General features: G+C 51.0%; 1 protein-coding gene across 1 annotated transcript in view; it reads left to right on the top strand.

Annotated features, from left to right (window-relative positions):
- The first annotated feature begins 8,302 nt into the window (after nt 1-8,302).
- Nucleotides 8,303-17,075, top strand: part of LRP1 (LDL receptor related protein 1) — a 79,377-nt gene continuing 70,604 nt past the window's right edge. The window contains exon 1 of the mRNA XM_061205131.1: nt 8,303-8,842. Coding sequence (XP_061061114.1) covers nt 8,776-8,842 — 67 coding nt within the window. The 5' untranslated portion in view covers nt 8,303-8,775. The remainder of the gene's footprint in view (nt 8,843-17,075) is intronic.

Raw genomic sequence — 17,075 nt, 5'->3', positions numbered from 1 at the left:
GTGGCCAGGAAGACGGTGAGTCAGATGCCAAAGTCTTTCTTCAAGGGGAGTGGGCAAATGACCCATCAGCAGATGGCAGCAAAAGTAATAACGTTTCGTGAGGGTTCATGTGTTACTTTCATTCCTACTTTTTATATAAGTACTGTACATTTTATCCTACGACGATACTGTGAAATAGAACTATGTGCCCAATGTGGTAGTCACTAGCCATATATGACTATTTAATTTTTTTTTTTTTTGGCCGCACCATGCAGCATGTGGGATCTTAGTTCCCCAATCAGGGATCAAACCCGTGCCCCCTGCATTGGGAGTAGGGAGTCTTAACCACTGGACCGCCAAGGAAGTCCCTGTGACTATTTAATTTTAATTAAAAAACTCAGTTCCTCAGGTGCACTAGTCTCATTTCAAATGCTCAACAGCCACGTATGACCAATGGCTACTTTATTAGCACAGGCGTGGGACATTTCCATCATCACAGTAAGTTCTGTTGGATGGTGCTGAGAGCACTCATTTTACAGATGAGGAAACTGCAGTGTGGAAAGTTTAAGTAATCTTCCCAAGGCCAAAGAGCTGGCAAGTAAGCTGGGATTTGTACCCAGTTAGTCTGGCATAAGCACCGTTGCCCTTAAGCAGTATGCTACACATCTTCTCAATGGAAGGTGAAATAGCTGGCCCTTAAAAGGAAGAGGAATTTGTATGACTATCAGGGCAAACACTGATGATGCCTGCTCAGCAGTGTGTCTTTCTCCCTTGTTGGCAAAATCTGGATTTTGTACAGGTGTTCCCTTCCCACGCATTTAGGGGATGAATCTCATTGGTCTTGCCAATCATGGTATTTCCATTGTCCTGGCCAATAGGACTTTGGGAGGATCTTGGAAAAGATTTTGTTTTTCTTCAATGTCAAGTCCACATGTGATATCTGGAATAGCTGCAACCATGTTGCAACTGTGAGGAAAGAGACCATCAACCACTGAAGACAGTATCAGCGTGAAGTGGTAGAAAACTCTTGATGAATCAACCAGCCCTGGATCTGTTCTAAAACTCTTTATTCAGTCTCCTTTAATTGGGTCTTCTGGTCCTTGCTGCTCGATGCATCCCTAACTGAGACTTTGGTGGAGCCACATTGACTATAAGAAATGGAGAGCACAGAGGAGGCTGACTGCCCTTGCTCCCACCACCACCTGACTTGTCCACTTGGGAGAATAAGTGATATCTCTTTAAAAAAAAAAAAAAAAGTGTCCTCAGGGAAGAGCCATGTTTCAGCCAAGCAAAGAGGGGCAAGGATAATCTGAGCCAAGGGTGACCCAGTGCCTTGTGCAAGGAAGGAATTGGGGAGCAGTGCAAGGGTGGTCAGGAAGAGGAAGCACTAGGCTGAGTGGAGAAGGGTGAACGCCCATTGAGGCCTGCCAAGGATGACAGGATGTGAGCAATGGTGGGGTCAGCTGATCTCAAGGTCCCAAATGTCAAGGTCCCTGCGGCTGTCAGGGGCTTACTGTGGCCAACAGACCTTCACCTCACAGAAGGACAATTAGCAGCCCTGGTGGGTGGGCGAAAGCAGGCGTCTCTGGATGGAGCCAACTGTGATCAGGATTGAGCCTCTCCAAGGAAATTCCGGCCCTCTAACTATCACTCTAATTACTGTCTTGCCTTTCCCTCTTCCCCGGTGCAGCCAAGCTTCTTGGGAAAGTTATTCACATTCCCTGTCTTCCCTTCCTCACCTCCTCAGTACACTGCCAGCTGGCTACTGCCCCCACCAGTCCAATGAAACCGTTCTAACCCATGTCACACATGCCCTCCTAGAATGATGGCCTGTCCCTTTTCTGTCTGGACTGCTCAGCAGTATTCAACACTGTTAGCCACTCTTGAATAAGCTATTCCCCCACTGGTTTTCATGTTCCCTCTCTCCTAGTCTTCCTCCTACCTGTCTGGGTGCTCCTTCTCAGTCTCCTGTCTTCACAGGCTACCCTTCCTTGTAATCTCATCCACACTTAAGGCTGCAGCATACGAGGGGCAAAGCGATGTAACGTGGTTAAAACCATGGCCTCTGGGGCCAGGCCACCTGGGTTCAAATCCTTGCCCTACCACTTGGTTGCTGTATGACATCTACATCCCTATCAAGATGTAGGTCATTATCCTCACCCCACCCCCTGGGGGAGCCACTGTTCTAATTTTTTCCACGGTAGCTTTGTTTGGTCTGTTCTAGAATTCATATAAATGGAATAAAACAGGATGTGCTTTGGAGGGAGAGGGATGGACTGGGAGTTTGGGGTTGGTAGATGCAAACTATTACATATAGAATGGATAAACAACAAGGTCCTAATGTATAGCACAGGGAACTATATTCCATATCCTGTGATAAACCATAATGGAAAATAATATAAAAAAAGAATGTATATATGTGTATAACTGAGTCACTTTGCTGTACAGCAAAGATTGGCACACATTGTAAATCAACTATACTTCAATTAAAAACAAAACAAAACAAAACAAAAAACCAGGATGTGCTTTTATGTCTGGCTTCTTTTACTCACCATGTCTTGAGATTTATCGTGTTGTTGTGTGTATACATAGTGTGTCCATTTTTATTACTAAGTAGTATCCCATGGTAGAGATATACCATAGTTTGTTTATCCTTTTTAAAAAAAATGATAGCTACCTGGGCCATAGCCAGTTTTTGGCTATTATGAAGAAAACTACTATGAACATTCTTTTTTTAAAAAATTTATTTAATTAATTTATTTATTTTTGGCTGTATTGGGTCTTCTTTGCTGTGCGCGGGCTTTCTCTAGTTGCGGGGAGAGGGGCTACTGTTGCGGTGTGCGGGCTTCTCATTGTGGCGGCGTCTCTTGTTGGGGAGCACAGGCTCTAGGTGCACGGGCTTCAGTAGTTGTGGTGCATGGGCATAGCTGCTCTGCGGCATGTGGGATCTTCCCGGACCAGGGCTCGAACCCGTGTCCCCTGCATTGGCAGGTGGATTCTTAACCACTGCTCCACCAGGGAAGCCCTATGAACATTCTTTGAATCTTTGTGTGGCCATACGTTTTCATTTCTCTTGAATAAATAACTAGGAGTATAATTGCTGGGTCATGGGGTAGCTATGTGCTTAGTTATATAAGAAACTGCTACATATTTTTCCAAATTTATAGTACATTTTACATTCCCAACACTGTATGAGAGTTCCAGTTGCTCTACATTCTCACTAGCATTTGGTATTGTCAGTTTTTTAAAGTTTAACGATTTTGGTGAGTATGGAGAATTATCTCACTGTGGTTTTAATTTGCATTTTCTTGATGACTAGAGATACTGAGCACTTTTCATGTGCTTATTGGGCATTCATACATGTTCTTTTGTGATGTATCTGTTCAAATCTTTTGTCCATTTTTTTAAAAATGGGGTGTCTTTTTATTACTGTGTTATAGGAACTTTTTTATGTATCCTGGATACCAGTTCTTTGTGAGATCAATATTTTGCTTACCTTTTGGCTTACTTATTCATTTTCTTAATGGTGTCTTTTGATGAGCAAAAGTTTTCAATTCTGATGTTTCTTTTATCAATTTTTTTCTTTTATGGTTATTGCTTTCCATGACATAAGAAATTTTTGCCTACTTCCAAGTCATGAAGATATTCCGTGTCTTCACCTAAAAACCTTATGATTTAGCTTGTATGGCTTAGGTCTATCATTAATCTTGAATCAATTTTTGCACATGGTGTGAGGTAGGGATCATGATTTACTTATTTCTCCCATATGGATATTCAGTTGTTCCAGCACAATTTGTTGAAAAGATAATCCTTTTCCCAGTGGATTGCTTTGACATCTTCATCAAAATTAAATGACGTTTAAGTGTGAGTCTATTTCTGGCCCTCTATTCTATCCCACGGATCTGTTTGTCAATCCTTATGCCAGCATCATAGTGTCTTGATTACGGTAGCTTACAAGTCTTGAAGTCAAGTAGTACAAGTTCTCTGGCACTGAGAATTTTTTTTGTCAGCACTGGGATTTTAAAACTCCCTGGGTGATTCTAATGTGCCGCCAAAATCTGAGAAGTTGAGAACATTCTAATGTGAGCCACAGTTTCTAGATTCAGCTTTCCCTGTCACTATCCTCTAGGCCAACATGATAAACTAATTAATATACTTGATCCTACCTCTTTACCTGGAATCCTCTTCCTCTTCAGCTCTATGGCTTGTGCATTAAGAACTTCATCAATTTCTCACCTGGCTCCCCACTACTTCTAGAAAAAATTCTAAGTCCTTAGTGTGGCTAAAATCACCCTTTTGATTAGGCTCCCTGATACTTCATCCATTATCTTCCCCAATAAGTACCTTAAGCTTCAGCCATACCATAATTGCCTCAAATGTTTTAAACTTCTTCATGCCTCCATGCCTTTGCCTGTCCTCCAGCCTAAAACACACTTTCCTTCTGTCATTGTTTATCATTTCCTTCCTCTCTTTCAACACATAACCTGGTATCATCTACTCTGCCCTGCTTTGACCCTTTTATCTGGAATAGGTATCCTGCCCTGGTTCCCTCTGTGCCATGTACCTTTATCACAGTTATTAAGGTACTTTGTTGTAATTGTCAGTGATCTAATTGCAGAACCCCGCTAACCTGTACACTTCTTGAAGGCTGAGACTGTGTGTTTCCATCTCTTGTCCCTAGTGCTTACCAATGTAACTGGCACATATGAGGTACCTAATAAATGTTTATTAAATGAAAGAAAACTGGGCTCCAATCTGCACTGTGCTTTGGAGCAGATTCCTTAATTTTTCTGAGACTCTATTTCCATATCTACAAACTGAAAAGAACACTTATGCCACAAGGTGGTTATAAGACTTAAATGAGCTAATCCATGTAAAATCCACCGCATGGACTTGGTATATGGTAAGTACTCAGTAAATCTTGGTTCTCTTCCCACTTTCCACCAGATCCTTCAGACACTCTTCCTGTTTACACTTCTTTAGCTGACCGCTAGGTGGTATCAGTCTCTGGCCTGACATTCAATCCCAGAGCTGCCCCCTTAATGCCCCATCTCAGTGCCTGTTACAGTCGACAGGAAAGAGAGATGTTTAATAATCTGCTGGGAGATCCAAAAAAAGGGGATATCCTCTCCACCAATTTCTTTGCCCACTGTCACCATTCTTGATATCCCGATCATGGATTGCAGAGAATTCCTCCTTGGTTTCCCCTATTTGGTTACAATTCCAACCCAAGGGTTTGAAGATGGAAAAAGCTTCTTTGAATAGAAGTGGGGAGAAAGAGAAGAAGCTGAGGGAGAGAGGGACTATATAATGGGTGCTATAGGAGAAATATGGAGAAAATGCTTCCAGTCACATCCCATTTGATGGTACTTAATTATGATTGTCTCCTCTACCAGTGCAGACTCCCCTAGTCCTAACACTCCTGTCAGCTTACCCACTGAACAATCAAGAGGTCTTAACGCTGGGTGGATACAAGAAGTAAAAGACATGTTACCTGCCCTTAGGGACCACCATATGGTCTGATGGTGGACACAGAACCCTCGAAATTAAGTGCTAAATTCTCGGTACTGAGGCTATCTTGAGAGCAAGTTTGGAACAGGAGAGATGGGCAGAGTGAGAATAACAGGAGAGCCTTGCTGATGAGGGTAGGAAGCAGCTGAGAGAAGAGTATAATTAAAGGATCAGGTAGAAATATGCATTCTCTTGTCTTATAAAGACAACCTCAGCACTTCACACATTGGAAATAACCCAAGGGCCCAACAATTCCAGTAGACTGTGGAGTATCCAAGCAAGGAGATTCCAAGCAGCCAATACAAAGAGTGAGCTAGATGTGTGTGTACAATGTGGAAAGGGATCAAGATGAGTTAACTGAAAAAAAAGCAAGTTCCGGAACAGTATATACTGTATGAGCTCATTTGTGGTTTTAAAAGATGTTTATTTATATTTGTTTACCTTTTTTTTTTTTGGCCACACCAAGTGGCTTGTGGGGTCTTAGTTCCCCGACCAGGGATTGAACCTGGGCCCTCGGCAGTGAAAGCACGGAGTCCTAACCACTGGACCACCAGGGAATTCCGTTTATCATTTCAAAAAAAAACCTCTTGGAAGGAGACCCAAGGAACTCTTAGTAGTGGTTATTCTGAGGGTGGGACTGAAGAATGGGAGTATGGAGAGTAGTGGCAAGTTTACTTTTCATCTTGTACCTTCCTATACTCTGAGTTTTGCAACCGCTAAGTATTACCATTTTTTACAATATAACGTTCATAAAAATAAACACACATTCACATTCAGGAGATAGCAGGGGTTGGGACGTAGCAAATGAGAAGTGTCGATATGCTGGCTGAGGCCAGATATTGGGAGGCCAGGACTGGGAGAAGAGTTCACATTTGATTCCATTGTCTATAGACACCCAGTAGAGGTTTGCCAGCCAGGAAGAGACACAGGGAAAGCAGTTCCAGGAAGATTCACCTGCATGAGATAGGTATCAGGGAGAGGAATGGGGCTGCCCCCTCACAACCCTCTCAGGCTACGTATGGTCACTCCAGCTAGCTTTTTCCTTGCAAAGCCACCTGAAGTCTGTTTCAATCTGACTTCACTTGGATGACAACATGGGGAGGGGGTCCTGGGAGAAGAAGGAACCTAGTAGGAGTTCATTAAAAACATTAAGTCCCTGCCATGTGACCATCACTGTGTTAGCCCATGAGGTCTAGATGAAGCGATGAATAAGACCCCACCCCTGCCCAGAGAAACTCCAGCAGTGGAAATGGAGGAAATCTGAACTCTATTTCAAAGGAAGAAAATGACGAATCTTGAGCACAGGTTTGCAAGATTGGTATAGGAGAGAAAGGCCCAGAAGACAAGTTGGCAGTAAGTCTGAGGTTTCTGGCCTGGGAGACTAAAGGCAGGTGGCCTTGGCCCTGAGCAAAGCGAGCCAGGAGGAAGCTCTGGTTTGGTGAAAAGGTCTAGCTCCTTCTGGATTCCTCTCTTGCTCTCACTGCCATCAGTAGACAAGTCCTCCATGCTGCTCCACTTTCTGCCAGGGGCAGGCTGGCGTGAGGATTTGGGGCCTTTCCTTAACTAGAACTTTAAAAGGGAGAAGGGTGGTGCAAGCCTCCCTCATCTCTTATGTGAATTTCTGGCGTCGCCTGCTGTCTCCCTGAACTCTGACTTCCAGACACCAGAAAGTCAGACACCCAAGGTACAGCCTTAAAACACTGCCCAGAAGGGGGCAGTGGCCAGAAGCACATTCACTGGGCTCTGGGAACCGCCCGGCGCCCTGTGGACTCAAAGCAGCATTCCCTTACGGACTCAGGCTGGGACAAAGGTCCGGCACTCAGCAGACACCTCCTTAGAACTCGAGGCCTGGAAACAGAGGTCCAGCGTCCCTCATCTTATTCCAAATCCCTGTTGCTCGGAATCTAAAACCCCGACTTGGTGGGAAGCCAGTCAGAAGGTATAAAAACACAAAACACCAAACAAAAAAATAAATGAGCCCCGACCTCTTGGGGCGAAGGTGGGTGGACCTTCCTTAACCCCACCCGCTGGTGACTCACCTCCCTCCAAACCAGGGCCTGACCCTCCCGGTGCCAGGCAAACAGGGTGGGGCGGGTACTAAGGTGGGCTCCATCCCCAAGCCCTAGGCGGGCGGACAAGCTCCGGCGTGTCCCGGCGGGTGTCCCTGTTTACTCCTAGTCCGGGAGCGAGGTGGGGGCAGGCCGTCTCGGCGCCTCCCCCACCCCGCCCCCCTCCGCCGCAGGCCCCAATCCCCGTCCAGGTTTTACAAAGTCTCCAAATCAAAGCTCAGCTTCTCCCCGCATCTTCCCCGCGGACTGGCAGCCCCCGACCCCACCCCAGTCATGGGAAGGCACAGTCAGGGTTCCCCCAGGAGATCAGGCCTCTGTCCAGACCTCCCGGTCTTGGATCCGCAGACGGGGCCTGAAATTCTAGGGCAAGACACCGAGTTTCAAAGAAAAGCCGCTCAGCTCTCCTCAACCCCCCTGCCCAACCCCCCTCGCCCCTTCAGCTCCCGAGCGCAAGGGAGAAAGGCCCAGTCACGGGAATGGGCGCTCCAGGCCCAAAACCAGCCAGCGGGACCCCGGGAACCTCCCGCTCTCGGACCGGTAGCCAGAGCTCCAAATCTGGTCGCCGCTCTGACTCCCCCTCCCCAGGGCAGCGCGCCAAATCGGCGCATGCGCACTCACAGGATTGCCGCGTAGCCCTTTCTCCCCCCCCCCCTTTTTTCTTTCCCCGCCCCTTCTCTCCCTCCCTCCTCTCCCGGTCCCCTCCCTCTCCCCCCCCCACCTCAGCCCGCCCCGCGGCACCTCAGTCCGGGGAACAGTGGTGCGAGCTCCAGGCCCGTGCACTGAGGAGGCGGAAACGAGGGGAGACCCCATAGCTCCATCAGGCCCCTTCCGAAGGCTCCCCCACCCGGTCCACGCCCCCCACTCCCCCACCCCGCCTCCTCCCAATTGTGCATTTTTGCAGCCGGAGGCGGCTCGGAGATGGGGATGTGAGCTTCGCCCGGGAGGGGGAAAAAGAGGAACGAAGAGAAAAGCCGGGGGTGAAGGGTTTGGATTTGGGGGCAGAGGGTGCACCCCCGTCTGCAGGCCCTCCCCAAGGGGCTCCGAACTCTACCTCTTCACCCAGACCCCTGGTGAGCTTTGCTGAAGGATAGGATAAGAATAGAGGAGGAGAAGGGAGGAAGGAGGAAAAAGGGGACCCCCCAATTGGGGGGGGCGGCGACGGCGAAAAGTAACAGGACCAGAGGGCAGGGGGCTGCTGCTTGCATCAGCCCACACCATGCTGACCCCGCCGCTGCTGCTGCTGCTGCCCCTGCTCTCAGCTCTGGTCGCGGCCGCTGTCGATGGTGAGTGAGATTCCGCGGCCCCCTTGGACCCCTGGGGACACCCACTCCCCAGCCCCCACTCCTGCGTTCGGATGGGAAAGGGAGACGCGGGAGGGGGTGCCTTTTGTTATCCCAGTCCAGCTGACACAGCAGCGGCCTGACTGGGGGTGGGGATGGGGGTCCAATTTGGAGGATAGGGGCCCCAGGCAAATGATGCTTCTGGGACCCCCCCAGCCCAAACAAAGACCAGAGGCCTGGGAAGGGAGAGGAGGGATCCCCCTTTTTCTGATCCTGGCATCTAGAGGCCTTCTTTTCCTATCTCTGGTGGGGGAGGGCCTCCGCCTCCCCTACAGCCTCCACCCCCCCACAACACATCTGAATTGTAAAGGAATCCGGATTTGCTGTTTACTGGCTGCAAAAGGGGGCGGGGGTCCTTTTGCAGTGGCCTCTGCATCTGGAAGGGGAGCCGGGTCAGGGGTGCCCCGCTGGGCAGAGGGCAGGCAGGACAGGGGGGATGGCTGTGGTGGGGAGAGAGAGGGCCACGGGAGGGCCCCCTGCTTGGGTGTGGAATCTGGGCCCTTGGAGACCAGGCTTGAAGGCCTGGGTCCAGGATCCAGCGGGCTGCCAGCCTGGGTTCCGAAATGAGCACTTCCCCCTCTCAGGGCCTCTGTCAGTAGCCTGGAAAGGGCTGTGTTGGGGGGTGTAGCGGGTGGGGGAAGGCGAAGCTATATGACTTTGAATTTTCCTTCTTAATTCCTGGGAGCTTTGAGATGAAAAACGTTAGATGTCATCATTGGGGAAGGGGACTGGAGAATGGCCTGGAATGCTGAGGTGGGAGGGTGGAGGAAGGCTGCTTTCTCCCTGACTTCTGGTCTGATCACAGTTTGTACTGGAAGGAGAGTTGGAGGCTGGATGGGGTTATGGCTATGCCCCCACCCCCTAATTCCCTGCTCCTTTGGTAGATGTGTTTATTTCTCTCCACCATTTCCCCTCCTCCCCTCATACGCACACACTTTGTATACTGCAGTTAGGTTTGGGCTAGAACTGTGTCCTTTTGGAGAAATGGGGTGCCCTCTTGCCTTTCTTTAATGTCAGCTATTTTCCCTCTTACTTGTGAGTCACTGGTTCAAGTCTTGCTCAAGCTTTGAGCTGGGGTCATGGGGTTGGGCTGGGCTGGGCCCCTGATTTGGAAGGGGTGGGATCTCATCCCTTCCCGTCATTTTAGTCCTCTCATCCAGGGAAAAATCTGGACCCAATACCATCATGCACCCCTCCTCCATCTTCTAAATTTTGCCAGATTGTGATTGGGAAAGTTTTTCTCTGAAACCAGACTATCTCTCTCTCTCTCTCTTCCCCTCCCCACAACTTGCTTCAGTGGGAGGAGGGAGGTTAGGGGGTCAGGAAGTAGCTGTGCCCAGAAAGACAATATATTCAGTAGCTCTCAATTATGCCGTCTTGGGGACTCTGTCCGCCTACCCCCCACCCCACATCAATTATCTGCCCAAGAGGAGGAAAGAGGCTGTGCCCTGAATACCCTTCAGACCAGCCCTTGCCCATGACTTCCTCAGTTGTGCATGTTGTTTCCTCTTGTTCTCAGCCCTGTGAAGTGAGAGGGGAAACTGAGGCAGAGAGATTTGGGTACAGCGGCTTCTGGGAGGGATAGAAAAAAATTTTAAGAGAGAGTGACCCATCAAGAGCCCCACGATGGGAGGTGGATGGAGTTAGGCAGAGGGAAAAGGGGGTCTCTGTGGAGAGCAGAAAAGGTCCCCAGCCTGGTCAGGAATGGCCCCAGGGAGCTTCACCCCCAGGGTTCCAGAGCGGTTCTATCTGCCACACCAAGTTGGTGGGTGGTGAGTGGAAGAGGGAGACTGGATGTGTTTTCTTTAATGGTCTCCCACGCTTTTGTAAGTTTCCACCCAGTCCACAGCTGTAACCCCAGCTCAAACCAAACTCTATCCAAAGTCCTGGAGAGAGGACCCCTCCCCAAACACACATACTGTTCTCACCTTAAGAATGGGAATAGTGAATCATCAGTTCTACCCCATTCTGTGGGGTGGGAAGGGGAAACTGCACAGACCTGTAGGGCCAATGTTGTCTAGGACAGCCTAGGGATTCCTCTATCCCCACCCCTGCCCTCATGTATCAGGCCCACAGACACAGAACTTTCTCCTTCGTTTTCTGGAGAAGGACACATCCTGGCTCCAGCTTACCTGACTCAATGTCTAACCTTCCTTTCTGCTGCTATCACAGACCTTGCTGCTTTCCCTCCAGGGAGCAGCCCTAGGGTCCTTCTCCACCATTTCTGCCTTCTCTGCTATGCGTGAACCCAATCCCCAGGGTCCCCTTCTCTTTGGGAAGCAATGTCACTCTCTGCTAGTAGACAGAATTGAGTATACTTGCTACCTGGGAGGATGGAGAAACAGATGGAATGGGGAATGGGAAGAGGAGTTACTGAGGTCCCTGCTGAGATTAGGAACATTTTGTAGTGGAGAGGGCTGGCTGCCTCCCTCTCTCCTACCCATCTCCACGTACCCCCTCGAGCCAGTGTATTACCATTTATCAGACAAACTGGACAGTTAAGTGAGTTATGAGGCTGAGTTGTTTGCCTTCTGGCTCTCTGAGAGATGGTTCCAAACTCCTTTCTCCCCTGGTCAGACTCAGATCTTGGACACCTCCCCTCACTCTCGTCTGTCAAACCAGGGATGTGTAGGACATTGATTTGGGGATGGAGGGATATTTTGATGTTTGAGGCTGCTTCTCAAGACTTCCTTTTCTCCTAATCTTGCTCCCCCTTCCTCCATTTTCTCTATATTTTTTTGCCCCCAACCACTGCCCATCACTGGGCCTCTTAAAGATGTCAGCAGGGGCCCTGGGCAGAGCCAGAGCCTGTCCAAATCCCCGGAACTTTACAAAACTCCTTCCTTACCTTTGGGAAGCCCTTCCTTATCAAGTCTAACTTTCTTTCCTCTTGCTGTAGTCTCAGCCTTTGCATATCAAAACCCCAAGCCTAAGGCTTATTCCCCTCAGTAGTTTCCTCTCAGGGCACCACCCGCCCCTCCCCAACCCTCTATGAACTCTCCAGCATTCAAGTCCTCCAGCTCTGGATGGGGGCTTCTCGCCCTTTGGGAATCTGAGTGCAGTTGAGTGGGACCATGCAAGCTGTCCCTGACCTGGTGGAGCTGGGTGCTGGGTGTGGGTGTTTGAAGAACCTAGACCCATGCGCCTGTGTTCAGTCCCAGATTTCAGCCTGGTTAGCAGGATCCTGCATTGTTTGGAGAAGGAAGCAGTTGGCTCCGGATTGCTTCCGGTGCAGTGGCCCCAGGCCCCAGTGTAAAACCTCCCTGGGAAAGAGGTGAGGGACAGTGAGGGGAGGTATTTATCCCTCTTGCACCCCCAGGGAAGATGAGAATCTCCTGGAGGCCTTGGCTTCCCTGTTGAAGAGCTTCAGTCTTCCTTCCTCCCACCCTCCCAATTCTGTGGGAGGCAGCGGCCCCTATTCTGAGTCTCCCTTGGGTCAGGCACTGCTAGGGCAGGGACTCTCTTTGTCCAAGTCAAGGTATATGCTTCCCCACCCTGAGTCTCAGGGATGTTATTCTCCGGGTTCATCCCAAGACAACTGTGTCGTTTTCTTGGCAACCTCTCGGCTGAGACCCCTTCCCTGGTTTTTGCCTCTGTCTGTCTATCATTGGTGTGTGCTCTCTTGGCCTCAAACAACCTCTGTCTCTCATCCTCTCATCTGTCTTATCTCATCCTTCTCTCATCCTTTGTGGCATTCTCTGTCTTGTCTCTCTCAGTCTCTGTCTCTTGCTTTGTCTCTGTCTGTCTCCATCCACCTCCATCCAGGCCTCTTGGTATCTTGAAAGCTACCTGGGAGCAGAAGTCTCTCCTGGGCTGTCCCACGTGCTCACCATTTTGGAGTTATTCTTCCCCTCCCAGGCCAAGCTTGGAATATCCAGTTCGGCAGTGAAAGTTCTCCCTCCACTTTCCTCCAAGTTCCTCTCTCTTCTTCCCCCTCCACTAATTTTGGAGAGAATGTTTCTGGAAGAAGGGAACTTGATACCCTTTGTGGGTTGAGTAACAGAGGGAGTGCAGATAATTCAGAAAGGAGGAGGGAGGTTAGACTTCTGGCAGAACTTCCTCATGACCTGAGAACTGGAGAAAGGTGTGAGGAATGGGTCAGGAGCTTAGAGCTTTTACTTCTGCAGCGCATAAGCTGTGTGTGTTTTGAGGGGTAGGTAGGAAGGGCTTCTAAAGGCCTGGTGAGAGATATGCTGACCTCTGGAGACATTCGAAGGGTCTGATTTTACTTGTGGGGAAAGGAAAAGATGGTGGGGAGGTCAGGCTAATGTCCTGCTGAGTCAATATTGACTCAGGATGGAGGGGGAGACCCTTCCCCTCCCCCAGCAGCCCAAGCCATCCTGTCTGTCTGTCCAGGCCGCAAAGCAGAGGCCCAGACTCAGGAATGACAAAAATGTGTCTGAGCCTCGCTGAGCTGCGGGAAGGAGCCACCGGGTAACACCCAAAATACATAAAATTCAGTGAAAAGCTCTTGGTTAGGGTCTGGGAGGCCCCTGTTGTCCCACCCCCATATGTTTGAAAGTTTAGATTCCTGCAGGCTCTGCCCCCCACCCCCTGGCCACCCCCTGGCTCCTCTGTTCCCTTAGCTATGTCATGTGGCTCCTTTCAGAAAACATCCCCTGATACACAGCCTATCTCTCCCTCTGCTGTGTCTGCTCTTGAAAGGGGTCTCAGGGGTCTCTTTCACGCTTACCCTGTCTCGGGTCTCCTGGGTCTTTAGGAAATCTCACCACCTCTCTTCCTCTCCATCTCTGCTCCCAAGGGGATCAACGGATGGGTCCCCTCCTCTGGAGAAGACTCCCTCAGGGCTGTACTTCCCAGTCACCCTCTCTACTCTGGTCAGGCCCTCTCACTGCCCTTCCCCACCCTGCCCCCAATGTCCCAGAATGGGACAGGACGACAGCCAAGGCTCAAGCACGGCAGCGGGGGCCGTGTTGTGTCTGGATGCACACCCAAGCCTACACCTCCTGTTCTGGCTCCATCTTGGTGGCCCTGGGGGCCATGGCTGGGCTGGGTGCCTGGGTTTGAGGGGGGGCAGGGGTGTTGGCCAGAGTTAGCATGGCGGTCACATTCATCTCCGGGCAAAGCTGAGAACAGACGGCCCCTGTGTCCTGGCGTTCTCTCTGCAACCTCGCTCGCTCTCCCTCCGTAGTCCTCTCCTCCTTCTTCTCCCTTCTCTCTTCCCTCTTCTGTCCCGTTCTTGTCCCTTTCCCTCTTCTCCACCCTCTCCCCTCCTCTCTGAGGAGCCCTGAAGGCCACTGCCACCTCCTATAATCCCTGTCCCCACTCCCAGCGCCAGAGGACCCTGCCGTTTCCCTTCTTCATCCTTCTTCACGTGGCTCCATCATCGTGGTCAGTGAGGAACCGCCGGTTCAGTCACTAATCACTCTGTACCTCAGTTCCCTCGTCTGTATGATGGGGATTGCAACAGTACCCACGTCACAGGGTTTGAGGATCTAAATGAGTTAATGTGTACAAAGTGTTTCAGCTCAGTGGCTGACACAGAGTGACCATGTTGAAAAATGTTAGCTCATATCCTTAGAAAGCCCCAAGTCTCATGAGGGGCGGGAGGCAGGGGAGACCACTAGTTGCTCCTGAACTTACGTCCATGTTGTTCCCTCATCTGAGGCCACAGAGGTGGGTTTCCTGGGTGCTGGCATCAGATGCGGAAGGCGCAGCTGAGGGCAGTGGGGTTGGCTGCTGGCTCTAAGCAGATTACAAGTTTCCTACCCCACTGCACTGCAGCTCCCTCTGCCTCCAAGTGAGGCTTCCCTTGGCTGTGTAGACTGCCCCAAAGTAGGTTATTTGTTTCTTTCCTCCCCTCTTCCCCCTGAAGGAAATCAAAGACAGGCCTCAGCCTTCACACTTGAGATTGCTAGGGCTTTCTCCACCATCCCTGATGGAAAGGAAGTTCTTTCACATCTCTCGAGATCCTTGTGCTGCCCTGACCTGTGGGAGACGTGCACCTCCAGTCCCCCTGCCCCGGCCCAAAGGGATGCTGCTGTGGGACAGGGGCCCTGAGCGCTCCTCTTCCTTTCACTCCCCATCCCCCGCTCCCTTCCCTCCGCGAGAGCACATCTGGTTTGTGAATCTCTCTCATTCCAGCTTTCGGAGTTTGCCAGCTGCTGTTTCCTCTGTCGAGTTCAGGCCAAAAATGGGGGTGGGGGACAGCGGGGGGACACAGTGAGGGCCAAAGGAGGAGGGGATCGTGGCTGGGACTCGGAATGGAGGGGAGATTGGAGTGACCAACCGGTGACCTCAGGCCTGGGCTGTGAGTTCTACCCTGGGGAGGAGAGGGGGCGTGGACTAAAAGTCCAGGTGGAGGCAGGGGTGGCATGGGGGCCTTTCTGGGCTCCAAACAGCCCATCTGCCTCTGAGTCCCATTCCAGCCCCCTCTACCGGCCCCCCCACCAGCCAGTCTCGGCTGGCCAGGGGAAGAGGACCGTTCTCCGGCATGCTAACTAGGCTGGCGGGCTGTTTCCCGGGAAGACCTCACAGCTGGCCCAGTGGGGCAATGAACTCAGCATTATCCACCTCCTCAAGGGGCCTTTATTCCCTGCTCAGGGTGGGGGGGGAGGGGAGGGGGACTCCGGGGCCGGGGGCCTAGCCAGGCCATCCTTGATGTGTTTCCTGAACTCGGCTCTCATCCTGGCCAGGGGCCTGAGTGCAGTCCCCTCTGCCAGAGATGGGGGTTAGGGAGGGAGGACGTCTTCTCAGTGTGGCTCCCCTCAGACTCCATCCCTCTCTGCTCAGAGCCCTGACATACTTTCCTTCTGCTCCGTCCCAGCCCCGAGCTTACTCTGCCCTGCTGTCTTCCCAGGGTGTTGTGGCTCCTGAGGGGCCATCTCGCCCCTCCCTGGCACCCCAGTGCCTAGTGCAGTGCCTGGCACAGAGCTGGTTTCCAGTGCACGACAGCCGAAGAGAAATGGGATTGACACAGACCAAGGAAGAGGCGATGAAGGGCTGGGAGACTGGTTGGGGGTGAAGGAGGGGGGTACTTTTTTTCCCGTGGAGGGCATGGTGACGGGATTGGGAGGAACAACTCCTGAGAACCTCTCAGTGAGAATGGGGAGACTGGTGTGCACTGGTTGGTTAAAAGCTTAGAGTCAGCTCAACTGGTATGAGTCCTGATTTTGTTACTTGCTTGCTGTGTGAACCCACCTTCTTTGAGGCTTAGTTTCCTCATCTAGGAAATGGTGGTATTAGTAGTACCTACTTTGTCATATTGTGGAGAGGATTAAATGAGATGATACATGGAAAGAACTAGTGTACCACATTTCCTGGCACATACTGAGGTAACAATGAGGGTTAGTGTTACCATCTTTAATTCATCCTCGGAGAATGAGGTAAGAGAATGGGGCAGGAGCAGAGGGAAGCTGGTGGGGGTGAAGGGTTAGGGCAAAGAGGTCCCGGATATAGGACCTTAACAGGTCGGCTGGGCTGAAACCAGCTCCTACAGGTCACCCCAGCCATCCCCCTGCCTCAGCTCTCCAGCTCTGTCATCCTGAGCAATCTTAGGTGCTTCTTACCTCTGAGGGCATCTGCTGAAAGTCTAACCAGCAAGGAAGGCTGTGTCTTTAGAGAATGCAGGTGGAGGCAGGGCTCCTCTGCTGATGCCATCTCCAAGCCACCACTGTGCCAAGGGCACCCCAGACACACATCCCATCTGGGGGCCTGGTGGTTAGGAGTTGGAGATGGGCAGGATGATGGGTCCCAGGGACCAAAAGTGTCCCAGAGGGCGAAGGAGCAGAGAGGTTAGAAAAGACCAGCTCTGGACCTCTGGTGAGATAGGGAGGAAGATAAAGAGAAAACACGTCAATGGCCTAAATGCCCCATCACTCTCAGTCAGCAAAGTGGGGTTGCTGGTGTCTGACCAGAGTAACAGAGAACAGCAAGGGCTTTGACCCTGAGGACTGGGGGAGGGCACACCGAACAGGCAGTCTTCGGGACTGAGTGGGGGGCAATTAAATGTGCTCCCTGCATCCTTCGCCTCCCGCCGTCGCAGGTACGCAGTGTTCCGGGAGTGAACCCCAGCCACGTGCCCCAACACATGGACTGTGGGTCAGAGTCTGGGCCAGATGGAGACTGATGCTGGGGGAGGAGGAGGAGCCCTAGAGGGCTTTAAGGCCATAGAGTTGGCCTCCATCCCTCATTCACACCCCTGTTCTCTTCCCTT

The sequence above is a fragment of the Eubalaena glacialis genome, chromosome 11, assembly GCF_028564815.1.
Source record: "Eubalaena glacialis isolate mEubGla1 chromosome 11, mEubGla1.1.hap2.+ XY, whole genome shotgun sequence".
NCBI lineage: Eukaryota > Metazoa > Chordata > Mammalia > Artiodactyla > Balaenidae > Eubalaena > Eubalaena glacialis.
This window is presented reverse-complemented; position numbering and strand designations above follow the sequence as displayed.